The 18,832-nt window shown below is 38.8% G+C and overlaps 3 protein-coding genes across 5 annotated transcripts in view; 1 reads left to right on the top strand and 2 right to left on the bottom strand.

The window, feature by feature from the left end:
• The first annotated feature begins 426 nt into the window (after positions 1-426).
• Positions 427-5,064, top strand: ppie (peptidylprolyl isomerase E (cyclophilin E)). The gene is made up of 10 exons (XM_079632287.1): positions 427-579; positions 798-896; positions 1,043-1,086; positions 1,324-1,350; positions 1,460-1,541; positions 1,651-1,754; positions 1,952-2,075; positions 3,415-3,600; positions 4,229-4,371; positions 4,877-5,064. Exons 1-10 carry the CDS (start codon positions 549-551, stop codon positions 4,943-4,945), a joined length of 909 nt encoding a protein of 302 aa, XP_079488413.1. The 5' UTR covers positions 427-548; the 3' UTR covers positions 4,946-5,064.
• A 1,349-nt stretch (positions 5,065-6,413) lies between these two features.
• On the bottom strand, positions 6,414-12,043 carry kbtbd11 (kelch repeat and BTB (POZ) domain containing 11). Its single transcript, XM_079632286.1, has 2 exons — positions 11,640-12,043; positions 6,414-10,919 (listed from the first exon to the last, which is right to left on the bottom strand). The coding sequence occupies exon 2, from the start codon at positions 10,615-10,617 to the stop codon at positions 8,500-8,502; it is 2,118 nt and encodes a 705-aa protein (XP_079488412.1). The 5' UTR covers positions 10,618-10,919; positions 11,640-12,043; the 3' UTR covers positions 6,414-8,499.
• Positions 12,044-12,997: 954 nt separating this feature from the next.
• Positions 12,998-18,832, bottom strand: part of arhgef10 (Rho guanine nucleotide exchange factor (GEF) 10) — a 55,580-nt gene continuing 49,745 nt past the window's right edge. For all 3 annotated transcript variants that reach the window (XM_079632283.1, XM_079632285.1, XM_079632284.1), the window contains 3 exons: positions 16,387-16,509; positions 14,269-14,771; positions 12,998-14,159 (listed from right to left, as the gene is read on the bottom strand). In XM_079632283.1, the coding sequence (XP_079488409.1) occupies positions 14,293-14,771; positions 16,387-16,509 (602 nt within the window). In that variant the 3' untranslated portion in view covers positions 12,998-14,159; positions 14,269-14,292. The remainder of the gene's footprint in view (positions 14,160-14,268; positions 14,772-16,386; positions 16,510-18,832) is intronic.

Below are 18,832 nucleotides of genomic sequence, written 5' to 3'. Positions count from 1 at the left end.
TATCAATAATCAAGTAATGCATATAAGTTAATTAATGCATATTAATGCATATAAATGAATGCATATAAGTATATCAATTATATGCATTATCAAGATATAAATCATGATCACAAAACATGTAAACATTATCCAATTAAAGTAACAGATTGATTAACATAATATATATATATAGTTTTAGAGAATTGTTACATAAAATAAAAACTAAGCTATTTGTACTCTGTGGTTTACCACTTTACATTAGCCTAGTAGTGACTGGTAACTATTTTTTTTAATAAAAAAAAACGTTTTACTTTTATATAGAAAGGTATGTAGTTTGTTTCACTGAGCGATCCAATAAGTAAAATATATTTTCCACTTAGCTAGGAAAATTCAACTAAAAAACTAACTAACTAAGTAACTAAAAAAGTAGCCTACAGCTGTTAATCCAGAGCTGAACAATGGACACTTGTGAATGCCAGTGATGTTATTTGTCCTCCGCATCACTAGAGGGCGAGACAACGACCCGCACTGGCGAACAAAACAGTCAAAAGTCAAAGGTTACAACCAAGATGGCGTCGAGTAAACGTGTTCTTTATGTTGGTAAGAAAGTCATCAAAATTGTAATCAAAATAACAAACCCTTCGTTCTTACATTGCGCTAGTTTAACCCTACAGCCTCGTGCATGTTTAGGGATGCGATTCCGGTTATCAGCTGTAGCCAGGAAAGGGGCAAAAGATTAAATATCAGCTTGAATGGCACGGTCAGTGAGTTTTAACATGAAATATTAAAATGATTGGAATATGTTTTGTTTTTATCAGGGGGTCTCGCGGAGGAGGTAGATGAGAAAGTGCTGCACGCGGCATTCATTCCCTTCGGTGACATCACGGATATTCAGATCCCGTTAGATTATGAGACGGGTAAGTTAACTAACACACATAAATCAAAATACACTCCCATCATTATAAATCAAAAACACACTTTAACCAACAACAGAAACAGTTGTACGATTTGAACATACGGCACAAAAATATCGTACATCATGTTTGACTCTTTTTGTCCATAGAGAAACACAGGGGCTTTGCATTCATCGAGTTTGAACTGGCAGAGGTAAATACGTGCTAAATCTGCTAAGAACACATCCTTGACTCAATCTAAATAGGATGGAAAATATTAATCATTGGAATAACTTGTATCTGAATTCTGGTTAACTTCTAGAATACCAATGTTGCTTCTCATAGTTTACACAAGGCAGCCATACATGACTGGTTTGTCTGCCTCAAAAAAAAAAAAAAATGATGCTTACACCATTGTCACTTTCTCAAAGTTCTGTCTGCTTTTTCCCAGGATGCAGCTGCTGCCATTGATAATATGGTGAGTGACTGAACCACTAATTTCTGTAGTCTCAAGAAACCTAATGTATGTCAGTCTTCCTCAGAGCTGGAAGTCTAGGTTAATATCAATTTGGCTTTGTGTCCTGCAGAATGAGTCGGAGCTGTTCGGGAGAACCATCAGGGTGAACATCGCCAAACCCATGAGAATTAAAGAGGGCTCCTCTCGACCAGGTGAGGTTGCAATATGTTGCTATGATAACTCTCACTCATTATGTATTTAACTTATTTCTTGCATTTCCTTGAAACACAAATCTGAATTACATTTCTGCTCTGCTCATAGTGTGGTCTGAAGATGACTGGTTGAAGAAGTTCTCTGGGAAGACTGCTGAGGAGAGTGAGGAGGTGGAGTCAGCTGTGGAGTCAGCCAGTACAAACACTCAGGAGGTGGGAATGTTGGAACATTGGTTGGTTTTAGTATGAAATTATATAAAATGCCTGGCATGTCATATTTGTATAGCAGTTTATATATATTTTTGCTTATATTATATATATCATATTTTGCGTCTGATTATCTGTTTAGATTTTATATTCTGATCTTTATCATTAATGTTTTCTGATTGGTATTTTGTGTTTCTGAACAGGGAGAGCCTCCAGCGAAAAAAGGCAGAACTAACCCTCAGGTCTACATGGACATCAAGATTGGGAACAAACCTGCAGGCCGACTGCGCTTCCTTCTACGAGCAGACGTTGTGCCTATGACTGCAGGTCAGACTCCGTAAATTATCTTTCTTATTTCCCATCTTTCCTAGAAGTTCCTATTTCTTTACTCAATGTTTAAAGTTCCTATTTTCAAAATGCATTGTGAACAATTCAGCCATGCATATTTAATTTAAAAATGTTTGGCCTGATGTTTTTTAATCAATTTAAAAACTGGTGAAATGATAGACTCTGCACTTCTCCAATCATTTAGTCCACATAAACTCCACCTGTTTCTTACAATTGACTTTAAGCTTGCTTTCAGATCTGCCCATCCCATCAACAACCGATGGACAGAGCCAAGTACTTTTTTCTGTTTTCGATAAGTTTCACGGTCCTGTTCAGGACATCACAGCACATTATAGTGATAGTTTCTGCGGATGCTGAGGATAATCCGCAAGTAATAAAAAAATAACATTCCTTAGATCCAAGCATTCCTTGCTTACCACCTAATCTGGTATGGGAAGATTTTCTTATGATTAATACTTTTCAAAAGGCACTTATCTCCAGGATTTATTGTCAGCTTATTGATGATTGCTTTATTGCTAACTAAAAGTGCCTGGGAACATGAGTTGGGTTAAGAGTTTGTGGACGACTGGTGGGTGAATGCACTTAATAGAATCCATTCAAGCTCAATATGTGGACAGCTTGGGCTCATACAGTTTAAAATACTTATTCCAAAGCTTGGCTCTCTGTAATTTACTTCAACATTGATGACAGTTGTGCTACATGTCACCCTGTAATCTGAGTCATATGTTTTTTTCTCTTTTTTTCGTCTGTCCAATGCTTCATAACTATTGGATCAACTATTTTGAGACTTGTCCACATTTTTTAAAATCAAGATTGATGTCTGACCTACTACTGCATTGTTTGGGGTTCTTAAAGTTTGGACTATATTTTCATCAAAAAAGTTAGATATATGTGTATGTGCCTTCACTTCTTTATTGGCTAGATGGTGGATTTTATTTTTTTGGAAGTCCACCAAGCCTCTGGGTATTTCACAATGGCTTGTTGATACTATGTATTTTTTGAAACTGTATAAGATAAGATGTTCTCTGTATGCCAGCTGAGGTTCTTCCCATGATAAATGGCAACACTTTAGAACATATGTCCACTCCCTTCAAACTTTGCCTGTTGACTGAATTTCTTTGAATCATCAGTCCCCTCCCCCCCAATTGTATTGTGCTGATCAGGTGTGGAAATCTATGTCAGAGAAAATCATAGGTTCGGGACACCGGATTCTGGTGACATTAGAGCTGATCTGCACATCTCTATCACATTAGCAGTTAGCCAATTAAATGTTTGGTGCTTTGCTGAAAAGAGGACTTCTGTTTTGTTTGTTCTGCAGATAATTTCCGTTGTCTGTGCACACATGAGAAGGGCTTTGGATTCAAGGGCAGCAGTTTCCACAGAATCATCCCTCAGTTTATGTGCCAGGGTGGAGATTTCACCAATCACAACGGCACTGGGGGGAAATCCATATATGGAGGCAAGTTTGAGGATGAGAACTTTGTCCTCAAGCACACCGAACCAGGTGAGATGAGCCTTTGAGAACCAATGCCTGTTTCACACATACTCCGTTTACCCATGTAAACAGGTTATACTTATAGCATTCACACTGCAATGCCAGTGTATTGAAGGATTGGTACGGTGCAGTCAACGTTTCCTCAGTTGTTGGTTTTTGTGCTTCAACCGCTGAATTAAAGTTATATAGCGCTTGGTTCATGGTCAAAATTAACATGGATTGACATGAAAATGTAGGCTAGTAATTTTACCATAAATGCATACAAGTAAAGTACACAATTTTTTTCACAGTCACAATAATGGGAGGCAATTTAATTGGTTATTGGTGTGGATTGTAAGTTAGTTTAAAAGTGTGTGATACTAAAGTTTCCTGTGAGAGAAGTATCTTGTTTAAATGTTTTGCCTCATGCTTGAGCATCTTAATATGTCTATATAGAAATAATGAATTGATTCTAACAGTGAAGCGCACTGCAAACACATCTTGTGTCAATTAGTGTGTGCTGCTACTGCACTCCTAATGCGTAATGCATACATACTGCAAACGGATCATGTGTGAATCAGGCGTAAATGTTCAGGATCAGTTAGTATATTTGTTGATGTTGAAATCGGTCTCATGTTCATTGACTATGCACTCATAGGTCAGCTGTCGATGGCAAACTCTGGTCCCAATACTAACGGCTCTCAGTTCTTCATAACTGTTGATAAGACGGACTGGCTGGATGGCAAACATGTGGTATTCGGAGAACTCGTAGAGGGCATGGACGTACTCCGGGCCATGGAGGTAAGCTGAGGGAGATTAGATTTGCAATTGCTTATGACTTGACTATTAAAGTTGGTAGTCAGTAAGATTAAATGTTTTTGAAAGACGTTTCTTATGCTCTCCGAGGCTGCATTTTTTTTTTTTATGAAAAAAAAAACACAGTAAAAGCTTAAATATTGTGAAATATTACAATTTACAATAACCGTTTTCTATTACAAAATGTTATTTATTCCTGTGATGGCAAAGCTGAAAACATTTTTTATCTAAAGCAGGGGTCACCAAACTCGGTCCTTGAGGGCCGCTGTCCTGCAGAGTTTAGCTCCAACCCTGATAAAAACTCATCTGATTGTAGCCTTAATGATCCTAAAGACATTGATTAGCTGGTTCAGGTGTGTTTGATTAGAGTTGGAACTAAACTCTCCAGGACAGTGTTTGGTGACCCCTGATCTAAAGATTTAAAATATTAAAAAAAAAATTTGTCCTGTTTTTTTTATTTTTAAACTTTGTATCTGTACTGTTTTCTCAGGCTCAGGGAGCAAAAGATGGAAAAACCAAACAGAAAGTCATCATCTCTAATTGTGGAGAGTATGTGTGAGATCAACTTGTGTGTGTGTGTGTCTGTCTGTGTTTGGGAATAAGAGAGAGTGTAAAGAAAAGCTGTTTTTTGTAGTACTTTGTAAATATCTAAATACAACTTTTATACATATCTTTGTGATTTTTGTCCTGCTAATTATTGTTCTGTATTTAAAGGTGGGGTAAGCGGTATTTAAAAAAACTCCTAGATATTTGAAATCAACCCAAACAAGCACACCCCTCTCTTAATTGCTCCGCCTCCAAATTTAACCGCCCTGCTCCGAGTCGGTCTCAAACCCCGATCGCCGGCATGCGAGTTGAGTGCACTATGACGCTAAACACGAGAATGACCTGGTTGGGCGGGCCTACAGCTACACGTGTCACCCCGCCCCATACCTACTCTGGCTCCATCGGCTTTCATAGGCATATATAATATAAAGTGTTTTCATTGTGTAGGAAGGAGCGTCATTTTTAAAAACTGGAAAAGCTGTGCCGTTTCAAAAAAGCCTTCATTATAATACACAGAAGGGGGAAAAAACTGATTGTTTTGGAAAATTAAGGTCTTTAGGTGAAAGGTTGTTGTGTTTATTATGTTGTGAGAACAACCCCACAACATAATAAAAAAATTAATTGGTTGATTATCCACAGCAGGAGGGTCAGGGTCTTCAGGTAGATGAATGAATTATAATTAGGCTAAATCATTTATGGCATTTTGGTTATTTCAAATTATTAGAGCCGTTTCGAGCACTTTTATCACGGATGAATGCTCTTTGATGGACTTCCCAAAAAGTATACCCATTGATTTCCATTATGAGGCTTGTAAGAGCCAGGACACTTTTTAATATAACTCAGATTGTATTCGTCTGAAAGAAGAATGTCATATACAGCTAGGATGGCTTCAGGGTGAGAGTGAGAACTATCCCTTTAAGTTGTCTGGTGGGATTTTTTTCATAATCTCTGTTAAATGTGACAATAATAGTATAAAGTTATATTTTAGTAATATTTAGGTCTTCAAGATATATTTGTTGGATTTAAATTCAGAGCATCTGGTTCTGATAGTGTTAGTGTCATTGGATTAGCAATTTTGTAGACGTTTAGGATGTTTAATTTCTTAAATGTATATTACTGACTCCATCCTCTAGATGGCATCAGTGCTCCAGGAAAACCACTGCAGTAATGTCACACCCAACAATAGAGCAGTTAACTGTATAATCAGATCTCTCTACAAAGGTTTCATTTGAATTATTATTAACATGGTGAATGGCTGAGGACCTGAGCTATTAACACTAGGTTTGTGGGTTCCGTCCTAATCAGGAATGACTCTTCTGTCCATCAGCATGGCACCCTTGAGTCAGGCACTTAACCTCAGGTCAACACTTCCCATAAAGTGTAACAACTGAATTGAACATGTTCTGCTTCCTCAGATCCCAGAGCTGCATTTATGTATTTTGAAAAACTTGGTGAAAAATGAACACAGCTAAAATAATGAACCAGGAAACCGAAAGATATTTTATTGCAACACAGAAACTTTAGTTTGTGAGATATTAAAATGACATAGAGACACTAAAAAGCCATCAAGCCATTTGTTTTAAAAGCATATTAGCTTTAAACACATCAACTCAGCAAGCAATGCCCCTCCCACACACCCCCATGTGACACTTTGGTTGCCTTGCCAAAAGCATCTTGATTTCAGCTGAATATCTGAAGAGCTTTCCAGTTACACAATATAAAAAAAAATAGATCACGGGTTCTCAACTCTGGCCCTCGAGGTCCACTTTCCTGCAGTTTAACGCCAACCTTGATCAAACCCTCCTAAACTTTTTAGTAATCCTGAACAGCTTGATTAGGAACAAAACTGCAGGAAAGTGGACTTCAAGGGTCAGAGCTGAGAACCCCTGATTTAAATACTTCAGAAGCGAACAGTTGGAGAGCATTCATGGGTAATTTGAAAGTGACTTTGAGATGTTTACTGGAATGATGTTGTCTGTATTTGTTCAGCTTTGTTATAATTGATTAAAGCACATAGGGTTGAGTAAAAAATAAAGTGAGCAAAACATTCACATTCAAGTTCATAATCATACCAACAACATTCATGCTCATAATTCAAATTCCCTTAAGATTTTTTCAACAGAATTGCACTAAAGAAACATTTATAAAATCCACATCCTCGAACCATTATCCATCTCATATCCTCCAGAAATGTCTAGGGAAATACTGAAGCGTGAACAATCATATCTCAGTAAAATACTCCTGGATGCTGAATATCACAATGTGTCTACACAGAATGCAACATCCAAGTTATAAATTACACTATGATGCCTCATCACATGCTAAGGACACAATATGAATGTTTTGTTTTGTGATGGTGTCTGTCTCTCATGGGTTCAGCCTGAATTCATCATAAAATACAACACAATAAAGACAATATTTTCTCCCTTCTGGTCAAGATCTCGACCAAGTGTTTCTCAGGGATAAATGTAATGTAATTATAGTCTTCATTAACAGCAGGCTTAATTGCAGTATGGTTCTATATTCATTAATGATTTCTACATATCGCATACAGAAAATGTATTTCTTATGAGAATGTAATTTATCTTAATGTTTGTCTGCTGCTAAATCTTAACTGTTATCTTTGGCAATGATTCAGAAACAAGGAACAGACACTCAATTTTTTTTACTTTGCCTTCTGGACTTTCCTTAATGAAAGTGTTAAAATATCACCCAGAAGAGTCTCAGGAGTAAAAAGCCACTGTGCGCGCTGTAATGCAAATGCACAGGGTTGAATTTTAAAGTAATATTTGAGTAGCAGCAATTACAGAAGTCAAGTGCTTTGTGCTCTTAATGTTTCCCTAATGTTAGTAAAGGTTATGGCTTCTCCTTCAGCTGCTTTAGGATGTTTTGTTTATTGACCCTGGCTGTAGTAAAGTTCTATAATTAAGAGCTTTTTTATGTGGTTCAAAAATGTTTCTTCAAATCTATTTGCATAGAACCTGTTGGTAGGAAACAGGGTCGCATTATTACACCATGTGCTTCAGTTGTTAATTTGTGCTATTCATTGCCATTTTAAGGCTAATTCACACTATACCATAGACGTCGACCAACAGCAACAGAAACATTTCTTGGGTTTAGTCGGTTTTTAGTAGGTTTAACTGGAGTGTGTCAGGTCGCGGAATGTCTGGTGATTGTTGGCATTGGTCAGCATCTGTCGGTGCAGTATGAACTAGCCTTTATACAAATGGATGGTTTAGGTTTTTTTTGCAAACTCCTGTTGGGCAAAGTTCATCCTAAATTACTCTCCGATACAAATTGCACAAAACAAATGAAGGATACGACTGCACAAATGAGTTATAAATGTACAACTTTCTTCGTCTCCCAAAGTTGGAGTGGGGCTATGATTTTAAGGCGCCAAACATACGTTTGTTTTTCTTACCATGCAAAGAAACACATTCCAGTTTCAAGCTCTACGTGCTGGCTCCTTGAACTTCTCTGGAGATGATGTTTAATCTATAAATATTGACCAGGCATTCTCTTTCTCAAGCGACTCCGAAGGGTCATCAGAGGGATGAAATATCCTACTCATGCAATTCTTCCACCTCTCTCAGGCAAACTGAGAATGAAAGGGAATAAGATCCCTTTGGCCTCCACAGGTGCTTTTAGAGACTCGTCTTTGAATCGACCTCCATCCTCTTCCACAACAAACTGAAGAGTCTGAGATTTATTCACACAGTAGATGCAATTATCAATGACAGCGCATCGAAATGGGAGCATGCAGCCCTGCTGCTGGGAGGCACAGTCATGCCACATCTTCACGATGGTGTTGTATTTAAAGACGCTGATGCCCTGTTCGCGGTTAACGTCGAATCGGTAGATGAAGCTCTTGAGAGCCACCATGTCTGTGGATTTTTTCCTGCTGTTGTTGTACGGACACTCCTGCCATTCGTCTCTCTTGGGGTCATATTTCAGCAACCGATAGAAAAGAGACCCTCCCGATACATACAGCTCACCGTTACACGTAGTGGCTTCGTGAGCCACCGCAAATGCCCCTTTAGGTAGAGGAGCCACCGCCGTCCAGCGGTCCATTCGAGGGTCATACTTCTCCACCGTGAAAAGACATTCACCGCCAATGGCGTACAGGTTCCCATCCATGGAGACAAGCTTGAGTTGCGATCGTGCTTGGTTCATGGGTCGGACTTCGCTCCAGCGGTCTGTGATGGGATTGTAGCAGAACACTTTGTCTGAGACTTTGCTTTTCTCCCCAGTTCCCCTGATCCCGCCGGCCACAAACAAGTAGTTGTACATGGTACAGATACCACAGCCCCTGGTGTTGATGTCATCCGGCATGACGGTCAGGGTGTGCCAGTCCTTACTGCTCGTGTTGTAGTAGTAGATCATGTGATTGTCCTCAAAAGACGTGATGGAGAGGGGACTCTGGGGACGGCTGCTGTTTCTGCTGGGCGGTCTGCTTCCTACACGTTCAAACACATCGTTAAGTTCCGCCACCATCAGGCACTTGCGGCTCTCCATCCGTTTGCGGAGGATGAGATCTCTCTCTGAACCTGTGAGGCGCCCGTAGACCGCTGGATCTCTCAGGACCCGGAGATAGTTGTCGCTCATGAATCGATAGGCGGTTTCTTTCAGTTCATTTAGTCGCTGCTTTTTGGCGATAGTTAGGATTTCGTAGCAGTTCTCAGGTGTGATCTGTGTGGATATGGTATCAATAGCAGCCTGTACCGCACAGGGCATCTGCAGGATCTTTGCCCCTGTGATGACATCCACAACATCGTCTTTGCTTACGTTCATCTGGGAGGTGTAAACATAATCTACAAGCACCAATAAAGTCTTGTAGCTCATTCCTTTTACCTTCAGGATGTCTCTAGAAAGCCTGGCTTTAAAATAATCACTTTTCTCAGCTAATACAGATTTGTGTGCTTGTATTTTCTGTCCGCCCACCTCTATGACTAAATTCGGCTCTTCTTTTGCAGAGAGAGATTCTCTTACTGCATATCCAGTCTGCTTTAGCCCCTGGCTTGATTCCAGCCCGGTCTGTCCAAATGATGTTCTGTAGCGGGTCTGATCTGCTCCTTCAGAGGAACTTATAAAGCATCCCAGGGTTTTCTCAAGTGACCCTGTATCCTGGGAGCTTGAATAGGAATTATTTCTGTCCTCTGTGAAGGAGACATTTTTAATGTCAAACTGACTCCGAACAACCTCCCCATCTCTTAGGGCATTAGATAATTTGTCAATTTCCTCCTTGTTCTCTGGTCTAAAGCACAGAGAGGGTGCCAAACTGCAAGATACTTTTGTTCCATTCGTTTCTTCTCTAATATTCCCTTGACTTGAAGCTTGACTCATATTTCTCAAACTGAGGTCTAGATTTTGTGCTCTTCTTGAGTCCAGAGACTGAATGTGCTCTTGAAATCCACTGTTGCTAGATACAGCGTCTTGTGCGTATTCGGCACCGTAGTGTCCCAAACTCCTGTTGTCAGTCAAACCTCTTGATTCAGACGTATTCCAAGTACCCTGGAGATCCTGCAGTATTTCCATGCTGGGGATACCTGTTTTCCCCATAGATGGGACATTGTTGTTGTTCCCTTCAGCGGGGATAGGTGGTTCTGGAGAGTCAGGGTTTGCAGCGTGAAATATAACGTCTGCTTGTACTGTGAACATGTTTCTGTCTTGCAGAGTGTTATTCATCTTTCTGTAGTTGCGGCACACTGTCACTCATTTAGTGCTTTCAGAGCAATAAGAGCTACTTAATTTGTCAGAAGTTTCTCCTTTGCCGACTGTAGAGCTAAATTAATCCCAATGAGCCTCATGAATGACTGGCAGATCCTAATTATTGGGGTAATGATATTTCAGAGACAGCATTGCTAGGAATGTCCTAGCCAGACAGGTTTAATATTTGTTCCATCAGAGTACATTTCACCCAGGTAAACAAGAAAAATTAAGTTTTCTTATATTGAGAGAAGATTGTGTTCTCAGCTCTGGGTCCAAACCTTCCAAGAAAAGAAAACAATGTTATTAATTTACATAATTACAAACATATAACTACAATTTATATTCCTCAAATGAACTATCTTGTAATCCAAATTAGAAAAAAAATGGTAAATATAAAATTAAGTCTGAAGAATGAAGTCTCATATTTATTTCTTCTAACAAGGCAAATTATCTGTCTGCTGCAGTAACATCGTAAGCATGACATAATGACTCTGAGATACTGTTCAAATAGCCTAGTAAGCCTACTCCTCGCAGATCAACACCACAACGCTAAGACACTATAATGCGCACGCGCACTATTCGCAAACCTACTGACAGCTTTAAGGATTAAATCTTAAAGACGTCGAGAAACAGAGAGATTCCTAGTACCTTAAGTTAATATTCTGTCATTATAGTCGTTCCATGACCTGTTTTATAGATTTGATAAACAAATGTGCAAAGGCAAATAGAGAAATTGAGAACGCCAAGAAAAAGGTGAGGCAGTTTCAGACAAATAAAGTAATCTTTGAAATAATAATATTGAATACATTATAAATTATTCAATAAATATGCAAGGGCCTAGAACAGTACGTGATAATTTGCAGCATTTCTTTTAGCGATTTACACAAAGCGCTATGCAATTCAGTGACTGTCTTTCCAAATGCACCGCGCTGCAGGGAGTCTAACGTTAGACATTTGTCTGAGATTGTCTTGAGTTTTTCTAAATGTAGACCACTTACCCATTCACGTGAATGTACTATCCATCCCATAATGTAATAAAACGGCAGTTCAGCAAGAACTTATCCTCCTCGACCAACTGTATGCGTCTGAAAGCCTCGTCTGGAGAATCGGCGTCCACAAAATATCATTATTTATGCGGATGAAACGAAATAAATTCCACAGAAGCCATCCTGTACTCCGGATCTGATCGACACCACCTCTCTACCCTCGAGTGCTTTGCAGTATTTGGATTTTACTGTTAACTGAGAGGTAGTTATTGATCTAAACCACACCCCCGTTTGTGTTCACCCTCTACACATCTGATCAAATCCGCGGTAAGCGCGCGACGTTCCTATAGTCTCGACGCGACGCGCGCGGCCAAATGAAGGATGTTGCGCAACGGTCTACGGGAACTCCCAGCAGCGCGAAGACGAAGAGCATTTGAACGTTTATTGCATAAAAAATACTGACGTGCCATAAGCATTTAATGAATTTCATTGAACGTTTTAAATACCATTATGCTGCAATAAAATAAGTGATCTTCTAAAGCAGAGTAAACTGGCCCAATCCTGACATTGTTTTGTAAAAGAAAAAAAAGAAAAGAAAAAAAACACTATTCTTTATAAAAAGGCCACAAAATAGGACAATTTGTCATTTTAGGCTTTAAATTGTCTAAAGCAGTTGACTTGATCTGGCCTTCTAAAATGTGGTGAAGTTTTATGGGCGCATTGTAGAGAGGACCATTACATCCTGATATTATGGGCTGGACTGCTCTTCAAAAGAGTTACTATGGTAACCACTCAGAGAGAGCAACACATCAGAGTTAAGACTGTCTGTCAGCCTGACAGCACATGGTCATACTGAGATGTCACTATTAGCCCTCTAAATACACACATCAGCTGTTCTCAGTCTGAAGGGACTCACAAATATCCCTGAGCCTGCAAAGGCTGAAAGCATCACGTATATAAGTGTGGCATCACGTGAGGGAGAAAGTGGAGGGACAGCCTCCTGCAGAAAAACTAAATCTCACCCTTTTTTTGGGAGAATGCCTATTGCTTTCATAGAATTTTGAGGACTTTGTATCTCCAACATCAGAAGTTTCATCAACTATTAATATGACAGAAGTAGATATCAGATCAAAGATTCTTACAAACACTCAAATATCAGGAATTTTCCTTTCTGTAAAAGAACTGTAAATACAAGTATAAGAACTAATTTACTTAAGCATTTTGCAAAATTATTACTTTTAGGGGTTGTCTTGATTATGTTTTCCATTGTGCAAAAATCTGCATTTCATATAAATATTAAAATTCTCACCAAGTGAATAGATCCAAGTAAGAATATCAAAGCATCCAACAGTTAAGTAATCAACCATCACAGTCAAGGAATAAACATTACTTTTTTAATATCCCTTTTAGGCAGACACCCTGCAAAATGAATATTTGAAGACCATTTTCTCTGAAACATTTGCACTGGGAATGTGAAGGAAAAACAAAAAAAAACACACACCATACATTTTCATATTTGTTTAAATAAGTTCTTTCCTTCCTTCCTTCTTTCCATGTCCAGGTCAATTTTACCATAAGCTCTAAAATCAGTGTTGCTGTTGGTAAAGTGCATTTCATAGAAATCCATCCAACTCCTCTTTCAACCTCTATTCTAGTTTCTTCTTGGGTCATTCCCTTATGTATGAGCTGGCAGTTATAGTCCATCAAAAGGAAAAAGGAAATAAAAGAGGCCAGTTGAAAAAAAATGATATAAAAAATAAACATGGTTATCTAGTACACTTGCACAGATATACAAAGAATGTTGGTTAAAACAATGGTATATATTTGTTAAGTCCGAAATACATATCACAATGTGTCAATATAAAGCTTTTCCATTACTTTAAATATCGATAAGCATAAACCTTAAATTAGAATTATGGATGAACGCCATTTCTCTTTTAACCGGTAACAGTCGACACCAACTTCACTTTAGCACCCAAAAGAATCTCTGGCCCGCCAGAGAAACCCATACGAGTCATTCAGTCACAGGTTGTAGGCAATCACAGAGGCCAATCTGAAGGCCATGACACAGATGAGCTGCTGGTGCAGCCAGTGTTTTAAGACCTCTTTTACAAGCACCGTTCCAGTGTTGAGATGCTTTCACAAAATGTCTTCAAGAAAAACTAAAACTAAAATTAAATGAATAGCTGAACAGATGCAGGTGTTTAAAATGAGACAAATGAAACAGATTTCTGCTGTTATACTAAAGCATGGCTAGATTGCAAATGCAAAATGTAATTATTTAACAGTTAGACCTGAATATTTTCACACTGCAGTGGTACTGATATATTTTCAAGAATGTATCTTTTAATTTAGGCGAATGTGCCCAGTGGTAAAACACATTTCTCTGATGCATGACCGAGTACTTGGTAGTTCAGCTCATTCCTGGAACACAATCTTTTTCCCTTCATTCATGAATCTTTTTCCCCGCTGTCAGCCCATGACTGAAAGCAAGGTCGGTCTATGGAACTGCTCTCTCTGACACGCAATGCCCTGGAAGGAAGACACATAGTAAAAGCATCATTAGAAAAGTGAAAGAAAGAAAAGATTGATGGATACTGGTGTTTGTGCAGCTGCATCCAAACTAAACCCTGACCCTCACCGTTGACACCTCCATCTTTCTCCCTCACAGGTTGGGCAGTGGTATTTGCCACACCATAATGGTGGACACCATCTCCTCGTGCTTAGACTGTTTTGTTTTTCTGTTGATTCTGCGGTGTCCCAGCCCTCCAGACACCACTAACAACGAGCTCACATTCGCTCTCTCAGTCTGCTTGGCCTTCTGGAAGTGCGCTGGCTCGTTCAGCAGGTCATATATCGCCCCGTCTTCTGGCCCGTGCTCTAAAGAGCCCTGAGACAGAGCCAGAGACCCGCATGAGGAGGACAGGGAGTCCTGGAGAACTGGAGCATGTGAGGGAGAGCTCAGCCCAGAGCAGTTTTCGTCGAGTTGGGTTCCCTGCACCTCCTGGGCCCCAGGCTGGCATTGGCTGGGTGTGCTGGAGGTAAGGGTTGCCATGGTTGCTTGGGAGACATTACACACTGCTGTTGCCATGGTGAGGAACTTGACTGGGCCATGGTGAGCATGAAAAGAGACCATTCCTCGACCTGGAGCGAGAGATTTAAACATTCATTAAAAAAAAAATGTGTTTATTGAACAGATGTCAATAAAAGTGTTAATTTATATTATATTATCATATTTATTCATATTTTAAAACATTTCATTAACATTTATTTCGTTTTAATTTATTTGACTTCAGTTAGTTGTCAAGCTTCATTTAAATAAACTATTTTTTAATAGTTTTAGTTAACAGCAACAATACATAAACTGTATGAAAAAGGGAAGTGGTTATCAAAAGGCAGAAGGTAATTTCATTGTTGGGTGTGTTTGTTCCTGAACTTGTGCTGAGTTGCAGTATTCGAAGGCCCTAAAGTACTATAGACTTACAAAATTACTACCCACATGGCACTGAGTAGCAAACATCTGCCGTTTACACAATTCCACAGCTATGCATTAAAAAACGTTTTAATTAGTTTCTAAATGCACTGACAGATGCCAATAGACTCTTTGTTAGGTTTTGTCTGATCAGTGTGTTGCCATGTTAGCATCTGTCAGAGCTTGTTTTCACCAATTGAACACGATGAATCGGCACCGGGTCTTGGCATTTCAGAGAAATGACGTACTGGTGATTGTCTGTGCGGTGTGAATTGGCCTTAAAGGGATAGCTCACCCTAAAATTAAAATTAAGTCATCATTTACTCACCCTGGTGTTGTTCTAATGCAGTATGACTGACTTTCTTTGATGGACCACAAAAAGAGATTTTTTTTTTAATGTCTCGCTCGTCCATATAATGCCAGTAAAAGGCAACCAGGATCAAGTTTTCTTTTTTTTTAAGATGCAAAAGTATTACAGGATGATCCCATATATGCCATATATTCCAAGTGTTTTGGGGTATACGATAGGGTTTGGTGAAAAATTATTTTATATTGTTTGTGTATTATTTTACGAAATTCATGACCTTGGCCATTGGTCTTCTCTGAGACTCTAGTAGTGACGCAGTTCAGATCAAGATCAACAAAAATGCAGCATGAAATACAACGCCTAGAAATCCCCAAAAAGTATCCATGTACTTTCTTTACTGAGTCAAATATCACCGGACCGGAACTCCGTTTGTCTGATGACAGTCAGAATGATAGTGGACAAAATGTGAACGCGAAAACTTCCTGGATAAGAACACAATGGATATGTTCACCTCAGAGAAGAAGGTACATAAGTTGTACTTCATATCATGTTCTTGTTCATCTTGATTTCTCACAACTTGTGTGCTTTTTCTGGGCGACAAGGAGTGAACTACGGCATGTTGTACAGCTATGCAGAGAAGACCAAGGTCAAGAATTTCTTTAAATAATACATAAAAATATATTTCTGTTTTTCACCAAACACTACTCACAAGAACACTTGGAATATACGACACGTGTCGCATGGGATCATTCTGTGATACTTTTACGTCTTTTTTAAAAAGCTTGATGCTAGTAGCTGTCAATACATGAACAAGCACAAGTTAAAGAAAAAAAAATGTATTCTCCTTTTGCAGTCCATAAAAGAAAGAAGGGCATACGACATTAGAACAACACCAGAGTGAGTAAACAATGACTTAATTTTTCATTTTAGGGTGAACTATCCCTTTAAGTCCTACACATGGCAGAATGAGTTAAACCCACCTGTAACTTTTGGGATGCCCTGTAGTCTGGGCACAGATAGGGCCACTGTGACCCCGAGATTTGTCCCCACTAACAGCAGACCGTGACTGACCAACAGACTGCTCACAGAGACTCTCTGCTGTCCTGAAAGTGGAAACACACATGTGATAAAGAATTTTATTACTTGCACTGCAACCTAAATCAGAGAAAATGCGTACTACTAAACACTTGTGGCAAGCATTCATGACTAGAGGTACTTGGTGAAATATTCACCCAGTGGAATAATAACATCATCCACACATGCTAGGCTGTGTGGGTAGGAACACGACAGCGTGTGTGGGTAGGTTACTATGGGGATGATGCTGAACAGCAGTTGGTTTCCGAGGAAACCTGACACTATACGCTCTTAGAAATGAGAGAAAGGTCTCATTAGAAAGAGAAGAATGACAAATGCTCAGATAATTGGTTAAATAAACAACTCTAAATCTGTCAAACAAAATGAACATACATAAACTGGAATAATTTCAATGAAATAAAAATGATCATTTCCATAAAATAGCTGAAGTCCACAATCTGGTGAATGATATTAAAACCATTTCAAAATAATTTGGTGATTAAATAAAAGCAATTCAATGTTTAATACTTTTAATGTCTTTCAGCCATTTCTGACCCATCATCGGTAAAGAACATTACATAAATTGACACCGAGAAACATTTCTAAATAAATACCATAAAAGCAAATCTATCATTCTTTTATTAATTAAATAGTCCCAAAGTTGGTTGGATGGATGGAAATATAATATAACCTTTGGGACCGGTTGAATTCATGTAGTTATGAGGGACAATAAAGCGATAAAGGGATTTTATACACTAGACAGAACAATAGTGTGCTTGCAAAGAAAGAATGGCATCGTGCACAGATAAGTTCTTTTGTCACATTACACACGAGCAAACAGAACTGCAGGAAAAAAGGGACAGCATATAACTTGACCCTGACTATACTCCCACACTGAGCGCTGGGTTAACCATCCTCCAAACACCTGACTGGTCAGAACCAGACTGCAGGATTGAAAAGTCAGAGAACAATGTCCTATTCAGCTGTTCCAGTGCTCACTGACTCGTTAGGAAAGGGCTGGCTCATATTTCTGAGCATCGCAGATCATTACATTAGTCATGGAAACTGCTCTAATGGGGGGCCGTTACTAAACATTTGAGGAATGAATTTGCAAAAACTACTCTGCGCAGTTTTAAAGTCCTGAATATTAGCAGGCTAAATCTGTCACAAATAAACTTTAAGGGCCACTTTGTCAACAACTGTTCAGTCCACCTATTGGCTGATGGAGAAAGACCTAATTAGCTATGTCAATATGCATACAATCAACCAGTTTTATTTGAAAGTGCTTAAAGGGATAGTTCACCCAAAAACGAAAAATCTGTCATCATTTACTCACCCTCATGTTGTTCCAAACCTGTATGAGTTTCTTTCTTTTGTTGAACACAAAAGAAGATATTGAAGAATGTTGGTAAACAGACAGTTGACAGTAGCCATTGACTTCCATATAATTTTTTCCTTCTCTGGAAGTCAATGGCTACCACCATCCACTGTCTGTTTACCAACATTCTTCAACAGAAAAATAAATTCATACATGTCTGGAACAACTTGAGGGTGAGTAAGTGATGAAAATGTTTCATTTTTTGGGTCAACTAGCCCTTTAACTAATTGCAAACTACAAAAAAAGGGTCCTTTTTGTTTATAAAAAAGAGCCTGTGTTGCATTCTTCTCAACTGGCTGCTGTGGTGTAGCTCCACATCTCCAACATCCAAGAATAGATGTAGCTATGGGCTGCATGTGTATGCGTGTCTGCAGTCTGACCTTCTGAAGAGGGACAAGAATGACATGTACATGGAATTTAACTGTTTAAGATCTCATCCTATTCAACCTCAATATAATAATAAAAATCATCTATCATTTAGAAGATTATGTTATTGTAATATACATGACTGTAGTTGTCTTAATGTTTAATCTAAGTCAAGCTGTTGTGATCAGTTAATCCCCTGCTGGTTGAGTGATATCGTAACTGATGTCTTTGTATTACCATCAAAATACTGACACACTTCACTATAAATCATGTCAAGAACAATCAAAAACGATTTGTCAATTATCAATTTGGGTGGGGGTGGGGGGGGGGGGGGGGGCGTAGATCTGATAAACAACATGAAATAAAGAGTAACCTATTTAAAAAATAATAATATTTAAACAAATGAAATCATAATAACCAGTATCAACATGGCAGAATTCAATAAGCAGGATGTTAATCTAACAGGATGGCAGACAATCTGAAATTGTGCAATCTTTCTGACACTAGGAGAAAAAAAGAAAAAAAACATCTGTCCAAGCATTAACCACTAATGGGGCTAAAAGAGTTTCTAAATCAAAATCCTTTCAATTTCACATCATCCATACACG

Source organism: Phoxinus phoxinus, assembly GCF_949152265.1.
Source record: "Phoxinus phoxinus genome assembly, chromosome: 13".
In the NCBI taxonomy this organism is placed as follows: domain Eukaryota; kingdom Metazoa; phylum Chordata; class Actinopteri; order Cypriniformes; family Leuciscidae; genus Phoxinus; species Phoxinus phoxinus.
This window is presented reverse-complemented; position numbering and strand designations above follow the sequence as displayed.